Source organism: Heterostelium album (genome assembly GCF_000004825.1).
Source record: "Heterostelium album PN500 unplaced genomic scaffold PPL_scaffold5, whole genome shotgun sequence".
Lineage (NCBI taxonomy): Eukaryota > Evosea > Eumycetozoa > Acytosteliales > Acytosteliaceae > Heterostelium > Heterostelium album.
The window spans coordinates 320148-339105 of record NW_008805067.1 but is presented as its reverse complement, the minus strand read 5'-3'; the positions used below and the strand labels follow the sequence as shown (position 1 = coordinate 339105).

General features: G+C 34.8%; 5 protein-coding genes across 5 annotated transcripts; all 5 read left to right on the top strand.

Moving 5' to 3' along the window:
- Positions 1-650: 650 nt before the first annotated feature.
- PPL_05183 (uncharacterized protein) lies at positions 651-6040 on the top strand (the record flags this gene model as incomplete). Its single annotated transcript, XM_020576077.1, has 4 exons — positions 651-682; positions 1103-1210; positions 1473-3505; positions 3558-6040. The coding sequence occupies 4 exons, from the start codon at positions 651-653 to the stop codon at positions 6038-6040; spliced, it is 4656 nt and encodes a 1551-aa protein (XP_020434066.1).
- Positions 6041-6138: 98 nt separating this feature from the next.
- PPL_05182 (uncharacterized protein) lies at positions 6139-6456 on the top strand (the record flags this gene model as incomplete). Its single annotated transcript, XM_020576076.1, has 1 exon — positions 6139-6456. The coding sequence occupies one exon, from the start codon at positions 6139-6141 to the stop codon at positions 6454-6456; it is 318 nt and encodes a 105-aa protein (XP_020434065.1).
- Positions 6457-7047: 591 nt separating this feature from the next.
- Positions 7048-9394, top strand: PPL_05181 (F-box protein; the record flags this gene model as incomplete). The annotated part of the gene is made up of 7 exons (XM_020576075.1): positions 7048-7086; positions 7114-7889; positions 8027-8299; positions 8347-8479; positions 8619-8642; positions 9256-9323; positions 9349-9394. 7 exons carry the CDS (start codon positions 7048-7050, stop codon positions 9392-9394), a joined length of 1359 nt encoding a protein of 452 aa, XP_020434064.1.
- Positions 9395-9454: 60 nt separating this feature from the next.
- Positions 9455-15584, top strand: PPL_05180 (uncharacterized protein; the record flags this gene model as incomplete). The annotated part of the gene is made up of 3 exons (XM_020576074.1): positions 9455-9641; positions 9720-11480; positions 11560-15584. 3 exons carry the CDS (start codon positions 9455-9457, stop codon positions 15582-15584), a joined length of 5973 nt encoding a protein of 1990 aa, XP_020434063.1.
- Positions 15585-17079: 1495 nt separating this feature from the next.
- On the top strand, positions 17080-18917 carry PPL_05179 (uncharacterized protein; the record flags this gene model as incomplete). Its single annotated transcript, XM_020576073.1, has 2 exons — positions 17080-17320; positions 18895-18917. 2 exons carry the CDS (start codon positions 17080-17082, stop codon positions 18915-18917), a joined length of 264 nt encoding a protein of 87 aa, XP_020434062.1.
- Positions 18918-18958: the final 41 nt, after the last annotated feature.

The following is an 18958-nucleotide window of genomic DNA, read 5'->3' as shown; positions in this document are numbered from 1 at the left end:
AAAAAATATAAACACTTGTTTCCTAAATTTCACAAATAAACTAAACTCTTTAAAGAAAACAAAAGAAATAGATAAGATAATAATAAAAAATGATTTAATCTCTTACCTTTTTTAAAATATAAAATAAAATAATGTTTTATAAAAATTTAAATAAAAAAATAAATAGATAGAATTAAATATTTATATGTATATATATACTATTATGTACAAATAATTAATCTAAATAGTAATAGTTTAATTATTGATTATCTGTGTAATTGGTTGTTGGTTGGTGTGAAAGAAGAATGAAAGTTTTGGGTGTGCGTCGCGAGAGAAAGTTGTTGTTGTTGAGAAGAATTTAGAGGAAGATTAGAAGGGAGCAACAACATCGCTTTTTTTTGAAGGTGGAAACATAAAAATTGTTTTTATGTTACCACAGCACCACACACTCTTTCCAAACAACAAACAACAAACATCACGCCGACAACAGCAGAAGCAAGTCACCAAGTCATGTTGAATTTCAAAAAGAATTGGAAAATAAAGGTAGTCTGTGGCGACATTTTAGCAAAAAAAAAAATTAGTTTTTTTTTGTTTCCACTTGCTGCCAGTGCTGCGTGATGTTTTGTCTGTTGCTGTTGTTTTTTTGCAAAATGTTGTTTTTAAATTTTTCAATGACACAAGACTGGTCACTGCGGGCGGGTTGGTGGGTTGTGTGGTCCAAAAACTAAAAGGCGGATTTTATCATCTAAAAAGAAAGAATTGAAAAATAAAAAACAAAATTCTTTAATTATTATTTGTTGTCAGTCCAATCCAATGCAATTTGTCATTTGTTGTTGTTCAGGAATCGATTATTTAAGATTGAATTGTTTATGTTTTTAATTGAAGAAATTTTTCTTTAATTAAAAGTACTATAAATGAAAGAAAAGAATTTACCATCACATTATCACTTAGCTAAGCTAATTAATAATGAGTGCAGAGTTAAATATATGCATATCGATTGATTGTCTTTAAAGAGTTTTTAGCTTTCTTCTTTTTGTTCTTTGTTACTTTGTTGATGATACAACTAAACTAGTTACCTATTTGACTATTCCTTCGTGCATGAAAATGCTCTATTTATTAATAGGTGTTTTGTTATTTTCATAAATATTGAGTATCACTATTATATAATCTATTCATCATCTTTTGAGAGTTTGAATCATTTCTTAATGCCAAACTTGAATGGTACCAAATTGTAAATAAAAATAGACATCAATTAAATGAATTTTTTGTTTGATAATCAATCTATCTTCATTGTATGAAAACAAAAAAAAAAAAAAAAACAAAATAAAAGATAATACTAATAATATTAATGATTTAATTAATAAAAAAAGATGTCAAATATTTGAATTAATCTTATATATATATGGTTGTATATTATATATGTATATAAATATTTATACATACATCGAAACAGGAAAACACTCTGTAACATGTTATAGAAGATAATGGGAAAGAACTCAAAACAATCAACCCAGACCATCATCGTCAATGAACAACAACAACAACAACAATAAAAATAAAAATAATAATAATAATAACAATAATAACAATTACAATAATAGTAATAAACAAAAAGAAAAGAGTAAAAGTTCAAAGAAAGAGAGAAATAAGAGGAAGAGAATTAGTAAGAGAGATAGACAGAGGAATAGTCAAAATAACAATACTACAACAACGACAACGACAACATCTCCAACTATAACACCACCGACAACCGGATTATATACAAGAGTTCCTATCAATTTAACAATGCAAAGAGATACTTTCACTTATGATGTCGATGAGGATGTTGTCGATTTGGATGTTCTAGAGTGTTGGTCTCCACCTACATCATCAGCTTCACCTATGTCATCGTTTCAATCGGATTCAAGGAAAAGAAAAGACAATGATCATTCATCTGCTTCCAATGATCCTACTAACAAGAGATCGAGAGTATCTATTGTAGTGGATGTTTGTGATTTAACATCGACATTGGATGACTATCAAGACAACGTTGCTGATCACTTTTTCTATGACAATAATGATGATGATGATGATGATGATGATAATGGTGATTATCATTCTGCTTCAAACACAACAACCACAACAACCAACAACACCAATACCAACAGCATCAATACAAACAATTCAAATACAGTTTCACAAATACCAGAAAGAACTAATACACCACCAAAACCAACTACAACGACAACAAAAGGAGTAGAATCAGTTTCATCATTTTCATCATCACCACCACCACCATCATCATCACCATCATTATCATCTTCTTCTCCGACAGTGACAGCTAAACCCAAAGCGATAGTAAAACCTACAGCATCGAAACCAGCGGCACCAACCATTGCTTCAGCCATTAACAAAACTAGTCCTCTTGTTCAACCTTCTACTTCTCCTGCTCCTCCCCCAATATCGTTGGTGACGACAAATACAACAACAGCAACAACAACAACAGTTTCAAAACAAGCTAGCAATACACCTCCACTTAATGGTATTTCAAAACCACCAAGTAAACCAAGCAATACTACTACTACTTCTACGACTAGTAATAGTAATAGTAGTACAAGTAATAATAGTGGTATAAAGAAAAAAGAACCACAACAAGAAGTAAGACTAAAGATTTCAAAAGAGAAATCAGATTTTGTAAAATCTTTGGAGAAGAAGGGGTCAACAACAACGCCAACAACAACGCCAACAACAACAGCAACAACAACACCGCCAGTAGTATCATCACCCACAATTGAATCAAAGACAACAACATCAACAGCAACACCACCATTGGTATCATCACCAACAATAACATCAAAGACACCAACAACGACAACAACCATAGCTACACCTACATCATCGCCAATAGCAACAACTACAGCAGCAGCTACATCCTCACCAATAGCTAAAACTACATCATCGCCAATAGCTACAACTACAACAACAACTACAGCAGCTACACCTATAACTACAGCTACAACTTCACCCTCACCAATAGCTAAAACTACATCATCGCCAATAGCTACAGCCACAGAAAGTTCCAACGCAAATAAAGCAGCACAGGTTTTGAATCAAACAAAAGAAACATCTCCAATTTTAACACCAACCTCACCGATTATTACTACACCACTGTCTAGCTATCATGCCGACAACAATTCATCAACTACATTTGCATCTGCACCTGCACCTGCATCTACAAATATAAATATAAATGCGTCATCAGAGAACGTTAAAACTACAATAGCCATATCATCGTCAGCACAAGCAACAGTACCGACATCAATAAATCAACAGGTAGCACAACAGCAACAGCAACAGCAACAACAACAGCAACAGCAGCAGCAACAACAACAACAACAACAGCAACAGCAACAGCAACAGCAACAGCAACAGCAACAGCAACAGCAACAGCAAACAAAAACCACTCTCAGTTCCAGGCGCAATACCAAAAGATTTACCTCAATACTCAACGCTGGTGATACCAACACCGAAATCGATACTCGATTCGGTAACTGATTTCTTTAAAATAACAACATCAAAGTCTACACCTACTCCTGCAGCAACAATAACATTCACTCCAAAGCCAGCAGCAACAACTGTAACAGCAGCAGCAGCAGCGGCATTAGCATATCAAAAGTCAGGACTGCCATTCAATACAACAACTACAACAACAACCACTGCCACTGCCACTACAATGAATACCGCACCTCCACAAACAAAGCAAGTGATATCAACACCACCACCACCACCGCCACCAGTACTACCAACACAAACAGTACAAACATCTGCACTGTACGATATGATTAGAAGTATGCACAATAAGACTACCACTAACACACCAAAACCTTTACAATCCAATCTTAGGTACGACCCAAACAAGAATTTGGTTGGTAGTGTATATAGTGGCATCTATGACACTGACACATACTACTCGAAACCAATAGCTTCAACTCCGACTGGTGTCCCATATTCAAATCATCAATTATATACCTATAATTTACTTAGAGCAAATACACCTATTCCAATAACAACAACAACAACAATAACACCAACTGTATCGAATCCACCAATACAACAGCAACAACAACAACCAACAACATGGCATAATATGACACCAATATATACCAATGCACATATACCTCAAGCCACCATTTACAATCAACCAAACATCCATCAAAGCCATATCAATCAGCTGCCGCTAACAATTAAACCACCACAACAGCCACAACAGCCACAGCAATTAAGATTACCAGCAACAGCACCATGCAAACTACCAGCTGTTCCAGAACAACAACAGATAAAGCCACAAATACAGCAATATCTAGACGCACAATCACAGTTGCAGTTGCAACATCAGCAGCAACAACTACAACAGCAACAGCAACAACATTTACTACAACAACAGCAGCAACAACTATTACAGCAGCAACAACAGCAACAACAACTATTACAGCAGCAGCAGCAGCAGCAACAACAGCAACAACAACAACAACAACAACAGCAACAACAGAACATGACATATGTTCATGAATCACAGAAAATACAGTTCCAAATTGTACCACCGTTCGCACAATCAAAATCACATGCTGTTTCTCCTCAATCACAAATACAACTTCAATCACCTGCACAGCAACCACAACAACAACAACAACAACAACAGCAACAACAGCAGCAGCAGCAGATCCAAATCACACCAGTAATCACACAATCAATATCACATGCCGTTTCACCTCAACAACAACAACAACAGCCACAGCAACCACAACAACAATCGCCACCACAACAATCACCACAACAATCGCCACAACAATCACCACAACTATTACCTCAAACACAACAGCAGCAACTATTGCAAGTTAATTCGGTACGACAACAACCTAAATCACCTCCATCTGATCCTCGACTTAAAAAATCAAGACAATCAGGACCTATAACGAATACAACAACATCATCACCAATCCAGACACCAAATTCAACAACAATGCCGAATACAACAACAAAAACAACAACAACACCACCTATACAGACACCAAATGCAACAACATCACCTATAGAAACACCAAAGATAATAACAACAACAATATCAGCACCTATAGAAACACCAGAGACAACAACAACAACAACAACAACAATATCATCACCTATAGAAACACCAAATCCATCAGCACCTATATTAACAAAAACATCTACACAAACACCAAAGACAACAGCACCATCACCTAAAGAAACGCCAAAGACAACAACAACAAGCTCAAGTACAAATTCTACAACACCAAAATCAAATGTATATGCGTCACTCATAGACTCAAAATTAACTTTAAACAAAACTACTCTAAACCCATCGATTTCAACTCAAACACCTACACCTACTGTGTCTACAAGTCCAACATTAAAGTCAACACCATCCAACAACCTTTCCAACACCACTACCACTACCACAACAAAAGCATCAGATTCACTTAACAAGGTAAAGCCAAAGTCAGCAACCAGCAACAGCACCACCAAAAAGAGAAAAGCAAAGGAACATGATGAATCAGATGAAGAAGAGGAGCCAAATTCATTTGGTAGACAAAAAGATAAAGATGGCAAATACATATCACCACCAGTGAGCAAGATCGTAAAAGGTTTGACCAGAGATCAGCTATACGACTTCTTCTCATTGGAGATACTTCAACAATTTTGTAAAAAGAATGATATACCATACTATGACCAAAGGAAATCAAAGTTGACCAAAACTATTGTTAGATTCTTAGAAACCGGAAAGAAATCATCTTCATCAACAACAACACCACCACCAACCTCTACAATCCACAAACAACCACCTGTAGTTGCAGCAAAACCCCATACATCTACAAAAACAGAGTCTGAGAAAGAGAAAGAAAAAGAGAAAGAGAAGGAGAAGGAGAAAGACAGGGAGAGGGAGAAAAGGACAAAGGCAATCATTGAGAAACTCTTCAAACCAACAACAAAAAAACAACAACACCAACACCAACACCACCACAAACAGAATCAAGAGGTACTCAGACAGATACACTACCAATAGTAACACCAATAGCAACACCAACAGCAACGGTAATATTACCTCCGCAACCAAAACAACCACAATTCGATCCGGAAAATCTTCAGAGTGAAATCGCCAATATGTACAAATTAATAGAAAAGATCGAAACCTTTAAGAATACTTTCGAGGTACAAGAGTCGAGCTGGCTTGGAGAGATACTAAAGATATTTCAACAGATCGGTAATCAATATCAAGTTGTCATGGAGAATGCCAATCAAAATCAAAAGAGATATGACTTTGCAATTGAAGAGCTCACATTCATTAAAAATCAACTATTACAACAACAACAACAACAACAACAACAACAACAGAAGACACCATCACAACCAACGACTACTACGACTACTAATAATAATAATAAAAATAACAATGTTGTTACAACAAACAATAAAAAATAGGAAAAAAAAAAACTAAATTTTTATTTTTATTTTTATTTTATTTTTGAAGTTTTGATTGGACCAAATCTCATGTCTCGATTTTTAGAATAATGACACTTCTGTTTTTGGTAAAATGATCGATATAATGATCTTGATTTTTTTTCAATGGGCATGAGAACAACAAAATTGTAAAAAAGTCTATTATAGGCATCTCATATCAACTATATTTACATATTTGACTATACATCAAACCATCGATTGATTACCCTGGTGCATGGTAGACCATGATTTGATAAAAGAAGTATCTAATTTATTTTAATTAAAATTTTTACAATTGATTTTTTTTAATTTTTTTGACACCACACCACCTAAATCGAACCTCAATTAAAAAAACATCAATTCATTATTTTGATTTTAATTTGTTTTCATTCATTCAATTCGAGAACTAAAATCAACTTACCTATTAACTCAATTTTGAATGATTGAAAAAATAAAATTAGTAATAATTAATAATAAAAGTTGTAATTATAATATTAGATAAAAAAACAGATAGATATTTAAATAGATATATTTTATATAGAGAGAGAGATAGATAGACATTAGAGAGATAGGATGAATTCAGTGGTTGTTGGCGTTGCCAGTACTACTGATGTAAGTAATAAACTATTAAAATCACAGTCAGCATCATCGGCTGACGATGAAGTCGACTCAAACTCGGCGTCTTCACCTTCATCTTCATTAACTTCGACATCGTCAACTTCTACAACATCCATTCTCATAAATGAAATCAATAGTAATCTAGTTCTAAGTGATGAGAATGGAATAGATGATCAAGATATTGATTTTGATGATAATAATAATAATAATAGTAGTTATAATGATAGTAGTAGTAATAATAATAATAATAATAATAATAATAATAAACATTTAACATTGATATCACTTCCAATTGAAATAATAGATAAGATTCTTCATCATTTGAATCAGTCGACACTCTCAATTCTATGTATGGTATCACACGAGTGGAATAAGATCATCAATGCACTCTGGCACACAATCGATCTTTCCAAATCACATCATCACTTTACGCATCTTAGTACAAAGATGAAAATGTCTATACAATCACTCAAGAGAAAGTCTGGAAATAAAAACAACAACAATCTACAAGATAATGAAGAGTTTCTGGAACAAACAACTAGCTCTTCATCATCGTTATCGTCATCGTCATCATCATCTTCAAATCAACATAAAAAGAAAATATCAAGTTTAGAATCGATAGTAAACAATCTGATATCAAACTATGGATTTTTAATTCCTGGACTTGGCGCTGACAAGTCACCACCGATCTTTCAGCGACACAATAGGAATCTGTTGAAAACAAAGGATGCTCAATTGAATATCTCCAATCAGTTTGATATGCGCACCCAACAGTTCTTTGTCGATATGAGTCAGCGGTATCAGCGCGTTGAAGTGCTCGATCTGAGCGGGTGCAGCGACATCCGCTTGGACTCGCTGACCCTACTGGTCGACCGCTTCAGTCCAACCCTGACCAAGCTGGTCACTCGCCGCTGCAAATCCGACAGCATAACAGACGAAGCGTTTGCTCGTGTCATCCAGATGGCGACGAAACTTCGGTGTCTGTGTGTTGGCGAGATGCCGCACGTCGGCGACCGGACTCTGCGCGCCGTCTGCGAATTCACACCACAAATGGAGTCGCTCGGACTCGGTCGTTGCTACAAGATGACCGATCAATCGATCGTAAGAATGTCGAATACACCGTCGATTCGCGCCAAACTACGAATCATCGGACTGAATCATCTCACTCATTTGTCGGACGCGGCAATCCGCCAGTTTGGAACGAGCTGTCAGAATCTAGTGATATTCAGTGCGAGACAACCTCCGTGATCTCAGCTCCGATACGATGGCATCGATTTTCATGGCTTGTCCACACTTGGGATCGATCGATGTCGGTGGTTGCGTGAACATCGACGACACCGCTCTCGAAGCGATCTCCATCAACTGTCTGGAGCTGTTCCAACTCAATGTCAGTCGCTGCAAAAATCTCAGCTCCCACTCAATCAACCAAGTGATATCTCGTTGCAAACGACTTCGCATTCTCTTTCTTTCGAGAACCTCTGTCGACGACGATTGTCTCTTGAACGCACTAGACAATTTAAATTTAGAAGTATTATATGCAATCAATTGTTGTAAGTATACTTTAACAAACCTTATCAAATTAATCATTCATTTCTAATAATACTCATTCATAATAATATTATTTAATTATTGCCGCAGCTAATTTATCAGAAAGAGTTGTTCAAACTCTATTTAAACTAGGCAATGAAAAACTCAGTAAAATGAATATCAATCTTGCGCTCTGTCCGAACATTTCACAATCTCTGATTTCCATTCTACAGCATCTAACAAAATCAAATACATCAACACTGGAGGATCAATAAATCAGATAGATAATAATCATTAGTATTTTTTTTTTATAATTGTCGGTTGAAACATCAACAAGCTTTGCCATTGTTTTTTTTTTTTTTGGTTCCAATTGTAATTGAATTCAGGGAGCGATCATCAAAATTTCATTCATTTTTTTTTTCATCTGAAACACAGGGTTTTTGAGAAAAAGTTCATAAAAAAAATTGAAACTTCACAGATTATTATGATGTTATTCTCAATTTTTAATAAATTTTTATTTTCTTTTAAATAATTGAACCATATAAAGACATTGAAATCAATGAGTTAAAATAAAATAATTATCATAGTAAATATTAAAAATTTAAACAAATAATTTAAATTAAATTTAATAACTAGCAATCGAATCAATCAGATTTAAAGACAAGAACCTTTTTCACACATTTCATTGAAAAAATAAATATCTTGTTTTTTTTATTTTTACAACATTAGATCAAGATTTGTCGAATCATCTAAAGTCAACTCAATTCAAAAATAATTAAATTCATAAAGTTTTAATTTATTACATTTTTTTTTATATAAATAAACTTTTTAAACAATGATAGAAGTATCAGAAGAAAACAACATCAACAACACTGAAGAGGGTATTTCAATCAATGGTGTCGATGATATTAAACATGTTTTACTTTCATCGAAACTAACATTGTCAAATGCCAACCAAATTTTTAAATCACCCTTAAAGGATGAATTTATTGTAACTTTTTATATTTTATTAACTACAACTGGTATGTTTACACCAAAAATCTATAAAAAAACAAACAATTTATAATTATTAACATTTCTTTATATTTAATTTATTATAGATCTACATTCAACAACAAAGGTATTGTTTTTAGTTGGATGCTTTGAGAACAAGTTTTATGATCTTGCAAAATCATTACTTGAAACCGAAAGATTTACATTTGTTGAGATCCTCAAATGTATCAAGATTTTGGATTCCAAACGTGCTTTGAAAGCCTTGAGAAAGAAGTACGATGCCATGATAACCAAGGAGGCTGAGCGTCAAAAGAGAATCAAGGCAATCTCTGATGAGTACTTGAAAAAGAAAGAGGAAGAAAAGAAGAAGGATGTTGTTGATCAAGATGATAATAATAATAATAACAACAGCAATGTAAATATAGTCGAAAAGAAAGAAGAGGAAAAAGAATCAGTAGAGAAGAAGGATACTGAGAAAGGAAAGAAGAAGGAGAAGAAGAACAACAACAATAATGAAAAGAATAATAAGAAGAAGGCTATCAATGAAAAGAAGAGAAACACTAAGACAGCAACAGTAGAGGCAACTGTCACCGAGGAATCAAAAGCTCTGTTGCCAGTTGAGGTACAGAAGAGTGTAGATAAAGTCAAACGTGAAGCAAAATTCAAAAAGTGCTATGAGAGATCAAAGTCCAATATGGAACGTAAGATAACAGAGTTGGAGCAGCTGTTCTGCACTGCTTCCCTATGTGGTAGTGTTTCACGTATCTTTAAGAACTGGTTCAAGACTATCACACCAAAGACTCTCGAGTACTTTGCTTTGGGTCAACCCAAGGAGACTTGGAAGGAGTTGGCCGATCTCCTCCACTTGTCGCCATCGGACTTCCAGATCCCATGGTTCCTTGAGTTCATGTTTGGAAAGGCTGCTCCCGAGGGATCGTCCGTTCACGACTTTGACGACGCCAAGTCACGTGCCGACGCTGGCGAACTGGTAAACTATGTTCCGCTGTTGGAGAAGCATCGTCCACCCTACAGCTTCTTGCGTAAGCGTTTGACAGAGGACGAGTTGAAACCTCTGAAAATGCAGATCGCACAATACGAAGATATCAACTTGGTTCTATGGTGGTTCCACGAGTTCAAGGATGTCAAGGGTATCAACCAATTGGTTGTGCAACGTGTCAACACCGGTGACTTGACACTTGCCTATGGAACCTTGATTGAAAAGACAATGTCACTGACTGAAGATAGCAATCCGGCAATGAAACCAATCTTTGATTCACTCTTGAAGGCAACTCTCACCAAGTTGACCAAGTTTGCCACAAGATTCTCGCTGCCTCCACCCATTGCCGTGTTTGGTGACCGTTCCGGTTCGATGGACATTGCCATTAGATTGGCAACCATCATTGGTTACTTGGTGTCGAATCTATCGGAGGGATCGAGATTGTCGTTCTTCAACACCGAGGACATGGAGGCACCGGTGCCACCATCTTCCATTGGTCAACTGTTCAAGTTGACATCACTTGTCACTGCCGAAGGTGGAACTGCACCAGCCATTTCATTGAAGCCATATCTCGATGAGAAGAAGCCATTAAAATATGTCGTAGTTGTAACCGACGAGGAAGAGAATCAATCGGTTGATCGCATGGAGTTTGCAGCCATGTTTGACAAGTATCGTCGTGAAGTCGCTCCCGATTGCAAACCAGTGTTTGTATCATTCCTTCGTTCCAATGCCAAAGGTTACATGGTCACACAACTCAAGAGAAACCATCAAATCGATCCAATCCAGATAGTATTGGATCGTTCAAAACCAGATGTAACCAAGATCGATCAAATGCTAACTGCACTCTCTTGTGAATCTCCATTATTCAAAAGTATGTTTAAGAATAATAATGTATAAGAAACAAAAATAACTAACTAACATTAACTTATTATTATTATTATTATTATTAGCTCAACATGAATTGTTAACAAAGGTATTCAATTTGTTTGATAACAAATTCTTCTCAAAGTATATCTCTGAGAATAAGAAGAACTTGTTTAGCTATTCATTCAATTCAGAGATTGTTTTGATGATTCTTAGAAATCTATTTGGTTTCTACTTGAAGAAGTTACCTGCTGACGATGCAAACTTGTCGTTCTTCAAGGCAAGAGTATTCAATGAGTCAAACTGTCTTCAAATGATCAATGAGAATTTGAAGCAGTTGCTCGTTGTTACAAAGCAATGTGAGTTGAACTCACTCGTTTCGTTTGTCGAAGAGGCAATCAAGACATTCAACTCACTCCAACGTCAACAATCGGTTGAGTTCCTCGACAAGCTGTTCAACTCACTCAATAAGGATGTTCTTTCAAGACCTGCTGACATTGCCGCTGCCAACAAAGTACTCTCAATGGATAGTGATTTGGTAAACAACAACAACAACAATAACAACAGCGATAGTTCTATTAAAGATAGTGAAGAGCTGTTAGAGTTCAAAGATAAGTTGGTATCTGGTGAACTGACAATTCCAGAGGCTGTACGTATGCTACAGAATAGCTATGTTAAGGACAAATTCATTCCGGTCTACTTGATGTTGCTCAACTCCATTGACTTGGTGTCAAAGGTTAAGATCAATGTACTTTGTGCTGCCTTTGAGTGTAAACTCTATACTTTTGCACAGTTAATTCTGTACAACAAGAAATATGGTTTCAAGGAGGTGTCAAAGGCAATCAAGGTATTGGATTCTGGTCGTATGGTTAGACAATTGCAGATGAAGTTGGAAAAGTGCAAGCTAAATCATGACCAGAGACTAGAGAGATTGAAGAAAGCATCCGAAGAGTACTTGGCAAAGAAGAAGGAAATTCAAAAGGATGAGAATAATAATAATAATGACGACAGTGAGAAGAAAGATGAGCAATCAACTACTACCACCACTAGCACCACCCCAGCCGAGAAGAAAGAAGTAAAGCCAAAGGGAGCAGCTAAAGGTAAAGGAAAAGGTAAAGGTAGAGGTAAAGGAAAGGGTAAGGGTAAGGGTGCCGATGGTGATAAAGAAGATGGTGAGAAGAAGAAGTTCAAGGAGAAGTTGAAGAGCGGTAAACTTACTCCGCTTGAGAAGAAACAAAGAGAGAAGATCTTTGAGGCAAACTACGAGAGTTCTATCAAGGCAATGGAGACAAAGATCGAGCAGGCAAAGAAACATGGATCCAACGGTAGTTTGTCTGGTAATATCATCAAGATGTTCAAGAAGTGGTTAAAGACATTCCCAGAGAAGGCTCTTGAGTACTTTGCTTTGGGTCAGCCAAAGGAGGTATGGCGTGAAATGGCTGATTTGCTCCATCTCTCTGCAAAGGACTTCCAAGCCGATTGGTTCCTTCCAAGTTGCTACAACAAGGAACACACCGGTGAATCGATCAATGCATTCGCTCCAACTGATTTGTCAGACGAGCAATTGAAGCAATTGATTGTAAAATACAAGCCATCGTACTCTTATATCCGTAAGCGTATCGATCCATCGACAATGTCGGACGAACTACGATTGATCATTGCCAACTACGAAGATCTCTCGATTGTTCTCTGGTGGTATCACGAGCTTGCCAGTTTCGACGTGGACAATGCCATTGCACGTCGTCTTGCCAACAACGAATTGGGAGCAATCTCACTTGGAACTCTGTTGGAGAGAGCCATCCATTTCCAACAACAAGGAATCCCATTGTTCAGAGATATTCTCCCGATTATTCGTAATGCATTCGCAGTGTTCTCCAAGAGAATTGCATTGCCACCACCCTTGATGACTCTGGGTGACGCCTCCAACTCCATGGACGTAGCCATTAAGATCTCCACTATTATCGCTTCTTTGGTAACATCGTTGACCGATAACGCATCTCTAAGATTCTTTAACCATGCACCGTTGTGGGCTCCACTCGATCCAACATCGTTGACCGATGTCTTCAATGTTGCCAACATCATTCAGGGATCTGGTTCCACCTCGCCAGCTGCTGGTCTCTATCCAATCTATGAGAACGGCCAGGTTCTCCGTTACTTGGTGATGGTAACGGACGAAGAAGAGAATTCCAACTATAAATCCTACAACTTCCTAAAGTTGTACCAGGAGTACATTGCCAAAGTTGCACCCAATTGTAAGTTGGTATTCGTATCGTTCTTGCGTCAGAACGAAGAGGGACAAATGACAACACAGCTCAAGGAGGCAGGAATCGTTCCACTTCAATTCTGTTTGGACAAGAATCGTCCCGATGTCACCAAGATCGACGATTTAATTACCACTCTCTCCTGCCACAGTGACAGCTTCTCACATCAGATGGATGCATTTGAGTATATGATAAAGTTGTTTGGTGAGAAGTATTTCTATGGATTCGTTAATAGCGATAAATTCTTTGTTGAATCGTACACCTACGAAACATTGGTACATATCCTCGATATTTTGGCAAAGTTTGTCGAGGGATCGCTCATCGACGACAACAAGAACCAGGAGTTGGTTGACAAGCTATTGGAGCTCACCAACAAGCGTGACATGATATCGATCATCACTGAAGTTGTCAATAAGATCAAGTATTCGAATGGTGTAGAGCAGTATGAGCAACTTCAAGAGTCGATCGGCCAAATCGAAAAGTTGCTGCCATCCTCCAACTCTGATATTGCTATCTTCCAACAATTCGAGTCGATTGTCAACCGTATGAAATCAAATGTCAATTTGTTCAAGACCACAACCGAGCTGAAGACAATCAAGGAGCAATCTGAGGTTGAAAACAATAACAACAGCAAGTCTGTTGAGTCGGCTGCTGGCAGTCAAGAGATTTTCAAAGTTGGTAATATCAAATTCGAAAGAGAATTTGGAACTTTGACAGAGTACGATGTCAATACATTGTTCTCCTACGTTGAGGATTTGGAGGTCCTCAAGAACTGTTCTTTGGTGTCAAAGTTGTGGAGAAAGTGCACTATGAATCCACAACACTGGACAAGATTCATGAATGTCAAGGATATTCGTAAGTTGGACTTGGTATTTGTCGTCGATGACACTGGTTCTATGGGATCTGAGATTGCCAAGGTGAAGCAAGAGATCCAGAATATCGTTGATGATATCGTTTCCATTGGTTCCATTGAGGTGCGTGTCGCCATGGTGTTCTACAACGACCACACTCCAAACTCTGACCACAGCAAATCAGTGTGTAAAGTCTTTAAGTTCACAAGCGATATTCCAGAGCTACGTAGAGGATTGGACTCTGTAGTTGTTCACGGTGGTGCAGACCATCCAGAGGCAATGGCAGATGGATTCTACGAGGTGACCAAGTTGGATTTCGCAAAGAGCTCGACCAAGGTGTGTATTGTGATTGGTGACGCTCCACCACATGGATTCTCAGGAAGTGGTGATTCATTCCCACAAGGTTGTCCGTGTGGTCACGACCTTATCGCGTCGGTCCGTCAGTTGGTGCAAGGCGGTGTCACTTTCTACACTGTGATGTGTCGTGGAGATTCTCAGACCTATGAGACATTGAATGCCATTGCCGATCTCTCTGAGGGAAGATTCGTCCTGCTCAACAACGCTTCGGAACTCACTGAGATCATCACCGGTAGTGCCAAGGCATCGATTCTACTGGACACCATTGCCGAGGAGGTATTGAAGGAGATTGAAATGTGGCAATTAAAGATGCCTCACATTGCCAAGGAAGAAGCAATCTATCGTGCCTCATACTCACTCAGATCACGTGGAATCAAAGTCCCAAAGCGTAAGAGTGCATCGTCCTCTCCTGCCAACACCTCTTACGATAAGAGTTCAATCTATCAGGCTATCATGAAATCCGATAATCATGCTGAATATCAAGTTAATTCAGCACAGCTCAAAGCCAATGGTTCAACAAACAAGAAAAAGGTATCCAAAGCCAGCAGTGCAACAGCAACAACTAAATCTGATGAGAATCAAGTAGAGTTGATTACTATCGATCATGTCAGAAAGATTGCCAAGAAGAATCATATCATTTAATTAATGGTGAACTCAATAAAAAATAAAAACGATTATTATTAATAATAACAATTTATTCATATTTAACGCTTTTCCAAATGAATGTGATTTGTTGATGTTGTAGACTATAGTTTTATTCTGAATCTTTATTTTTTGTTCAATTAATCTAGATCAAATGAAACACAACTCAAAAACACCTCCAGTCAAATTTCATCTTTAACTTTGTCTATTGGAAATGAGAACTTTATTGTCTTTACTGTTTCAAGTTGAACTTAACCAACGAATGACACACTTTTCATTCATCTAAAAATATCATTTATTTAGATTGGATTGATTTAATTCGCAATTGTATTCACGGGTGATATTGATTCTTTGCGTCAGTTGACACCTTGTAAATAAAATAATTACGAAAAGTAATAGACATATGGATCATAAATTCAATTGGATAATCAACAGTGTTGCAAGTAAGATTTAAATATAATTTTGAGATAAAAATAATTTTCCAATCACTAACTGAAAATCTGTTACTATTGACAATAGATTTATATATATGTATTATTATTTATGATTGTTATTATAATAACAATATAAATGTAAATTATATAAAAGTATTGTCTCATAATAACATATTTAAGGACAATATTTACTGTGTGTTAATTTAATTGTCAACAAAACAAAAAAAAACAATGAGTTTGAATAGGACATTATATATATATTGATACTACTAAAAATATTAAAAATTTAATTATATCAAGTGTTTGCGTTGTTATTTTATCAGATCTAGAAGATACTCTTTTAATTATATTATTTAAATTAAAAAAGTCGTGGTGTTGTGGTATAGATTTAGGTACATTTATGTTTTTTTATTAAATTAATCTCAAATCAAATCAATTTTACTATTAAGGTGGTTGGAAAAGATGGTTATAGAAGTGTTGAACTGCATCAGTGTTTGGAATCAATTTTTTTTGAAGGAGTGGGAAATTGATAGGTTATTTATAGATCTCACACATTTAAAACATTTAATTTCATAACAACAATAACATATCCATATATATAAATAAATAAACATTTGTTTCAATAGAATGATTAATATCTGATTGGATATATTGATCTTGAAACTTATGTGGTTTCAATAGAAATATATAGAAAGATTAGAGATGGTTTTCGATTTCATTGTAATTTCTAAATCAACAAAATAGTTGTTAAAACAATCAAAAAAAAAAAATTGAAATCAACATATAGGCCAAATTATTCAAGAGAAAACATTAAGCAATCTCAGTGTGTAATTACGATTCTTAACACCACACCTATGATATTATTGTAGTTTAAAATAGATGACTTGTGTAACAACAATATTCGGATACTGAATCAAAGATGCCCAGCTTTGTCTGAGATTGAATTCTACTATAAATTGAATTAGATAATTGATTCATTTTTGTGAAAAGTTTCTTTATATATATAAATACAACTAAAAAGTTACCTTTTTCATAAATTTAAAATATTATTATAGAAAAATATGGAAATCAATCAATTTCTTAACTATCACAATTGTGTCAATCAAAACAATTTGATATCAAATTATAATTTCAATTTCTATAGTCCTTCGCTGCTGGTCTGTCCAACATCACTAAACAACCAAGTTACTGTGAAAAGAAGAAGAGGACGTCCACCCAAAGAAGAAAAGAAACATAGAACCTGTGCAAGATGTGGAACTTCAGATACCTCCGAATGGAGAAAGCCCAACAACGAGTTCCTATGTAATGCTTGTGGAATTAAAATCTCCAAACAACTCACCAAAATGAGAAAAGGTGAAAAAAGAAGAATCCCAGTTTCATTAATAATGAATTTTAGAAATTATCCAATTGGTTCGACAATTTTATATTAACAAAATTAACAAAATAATAATAATAATAAAAATATATTTTCGAAAAAAAAAAAATTATTAAGATAATTATTCATTTCATATAAATAAATGTTTTATTTTTCTCAAAATTTCTTTTATATTTAACAATTTTATTTTTGTTAAATAATATTCCAATTGATTTCAACCTAGGTTTACTAAATTAAAAAAAAATAATCATAATAAACCTGTCGAAATAATACATTAAAAAAATTGTATAAATAAAATATATCAACCAGAAATAACATTTACATGTGGTTATTTATTAAAAAATCAATGATATCTCTTGAGACTGTTGAAAAATCACAAAAAATATATAATTACTAATTTACTATTCAACAAAAGAAAGACATAAAGACATAACAAAAAGTTAATTAACCTTGTGGAAGAATTAAAAAAGGGAGAGGATAGAGAAATATCATAACCTCACGAGATGAACTAAAAAGTAAAATAACTATTCAATCGTATGATTTGTTCATGATTATTATCATATTTCAATCACATAATAGAAATCGAAATATAATAATCAAATCTTTTTATTTACAAAAAAATAATATATACAAAAATAGACTCATTATGTTAAAAGCCATCCTCTTGTAGATACTATATTACCAGTATATATTACTACTTTCACAACAAACTCATCACATACTCACTTTTATGATCATTTATAAAAACACTCCCTTCACTGTACGGCTCTGTATAATAAACAATATTGAACGAAAAAAAAAAATTAAATAATAATAATCACTTAATATAAAGATAGATAGTTGCATCCAAGCACGCACACTCTCTCATATGTGTCGATAACAACCACCGACAACAACATTAATGGCAATTATCATTCAATTGTGAATACAACCCACACACCCACACAACACACACACACACATCAAATAAACACACAAAATACATACCATTTAAACAATATTATATAACTCATCATATATATATTATTTTTATTTTAATTTATTTTATTTTTATTTTTCATTTCATCTGCAATCAAATTTGATTCAGACATTTATTAATCACATCCATACACAAATAATAAATATTTTAATATTTAAGCAAAGCAATCATTTTTCGTTAAAATTATAATTTATTTATTTTGTTTTTGATTGCTAGTTTTAATAGTGATTGATCAACTGAGAAAGAAAAAAAAAAATCAATCAATCAATCAAGAAAAATAAACTCAATAGTTAATATATAATATATATAATAAATCTTTGTTTTACCTTTTTTTTTTTGAAATAAAAATTATAAATCTAAATGTTTTCAATTACTAATATATAATAGTATAGTAGAAATATAATAGAATACAATTTTAGTTGTATAATAAAATATAAATAAATAAATAATATGTATGTATATATCTGAACTCTCTCTATGTCTGTGTCTATGTCTATGTATATAGATATTTATTTATTTTAGGTTATATAAAAATTACCGATTAGATAGGCTTAGGAGAAAAATGAAAATTTGCAAATTTAATCGA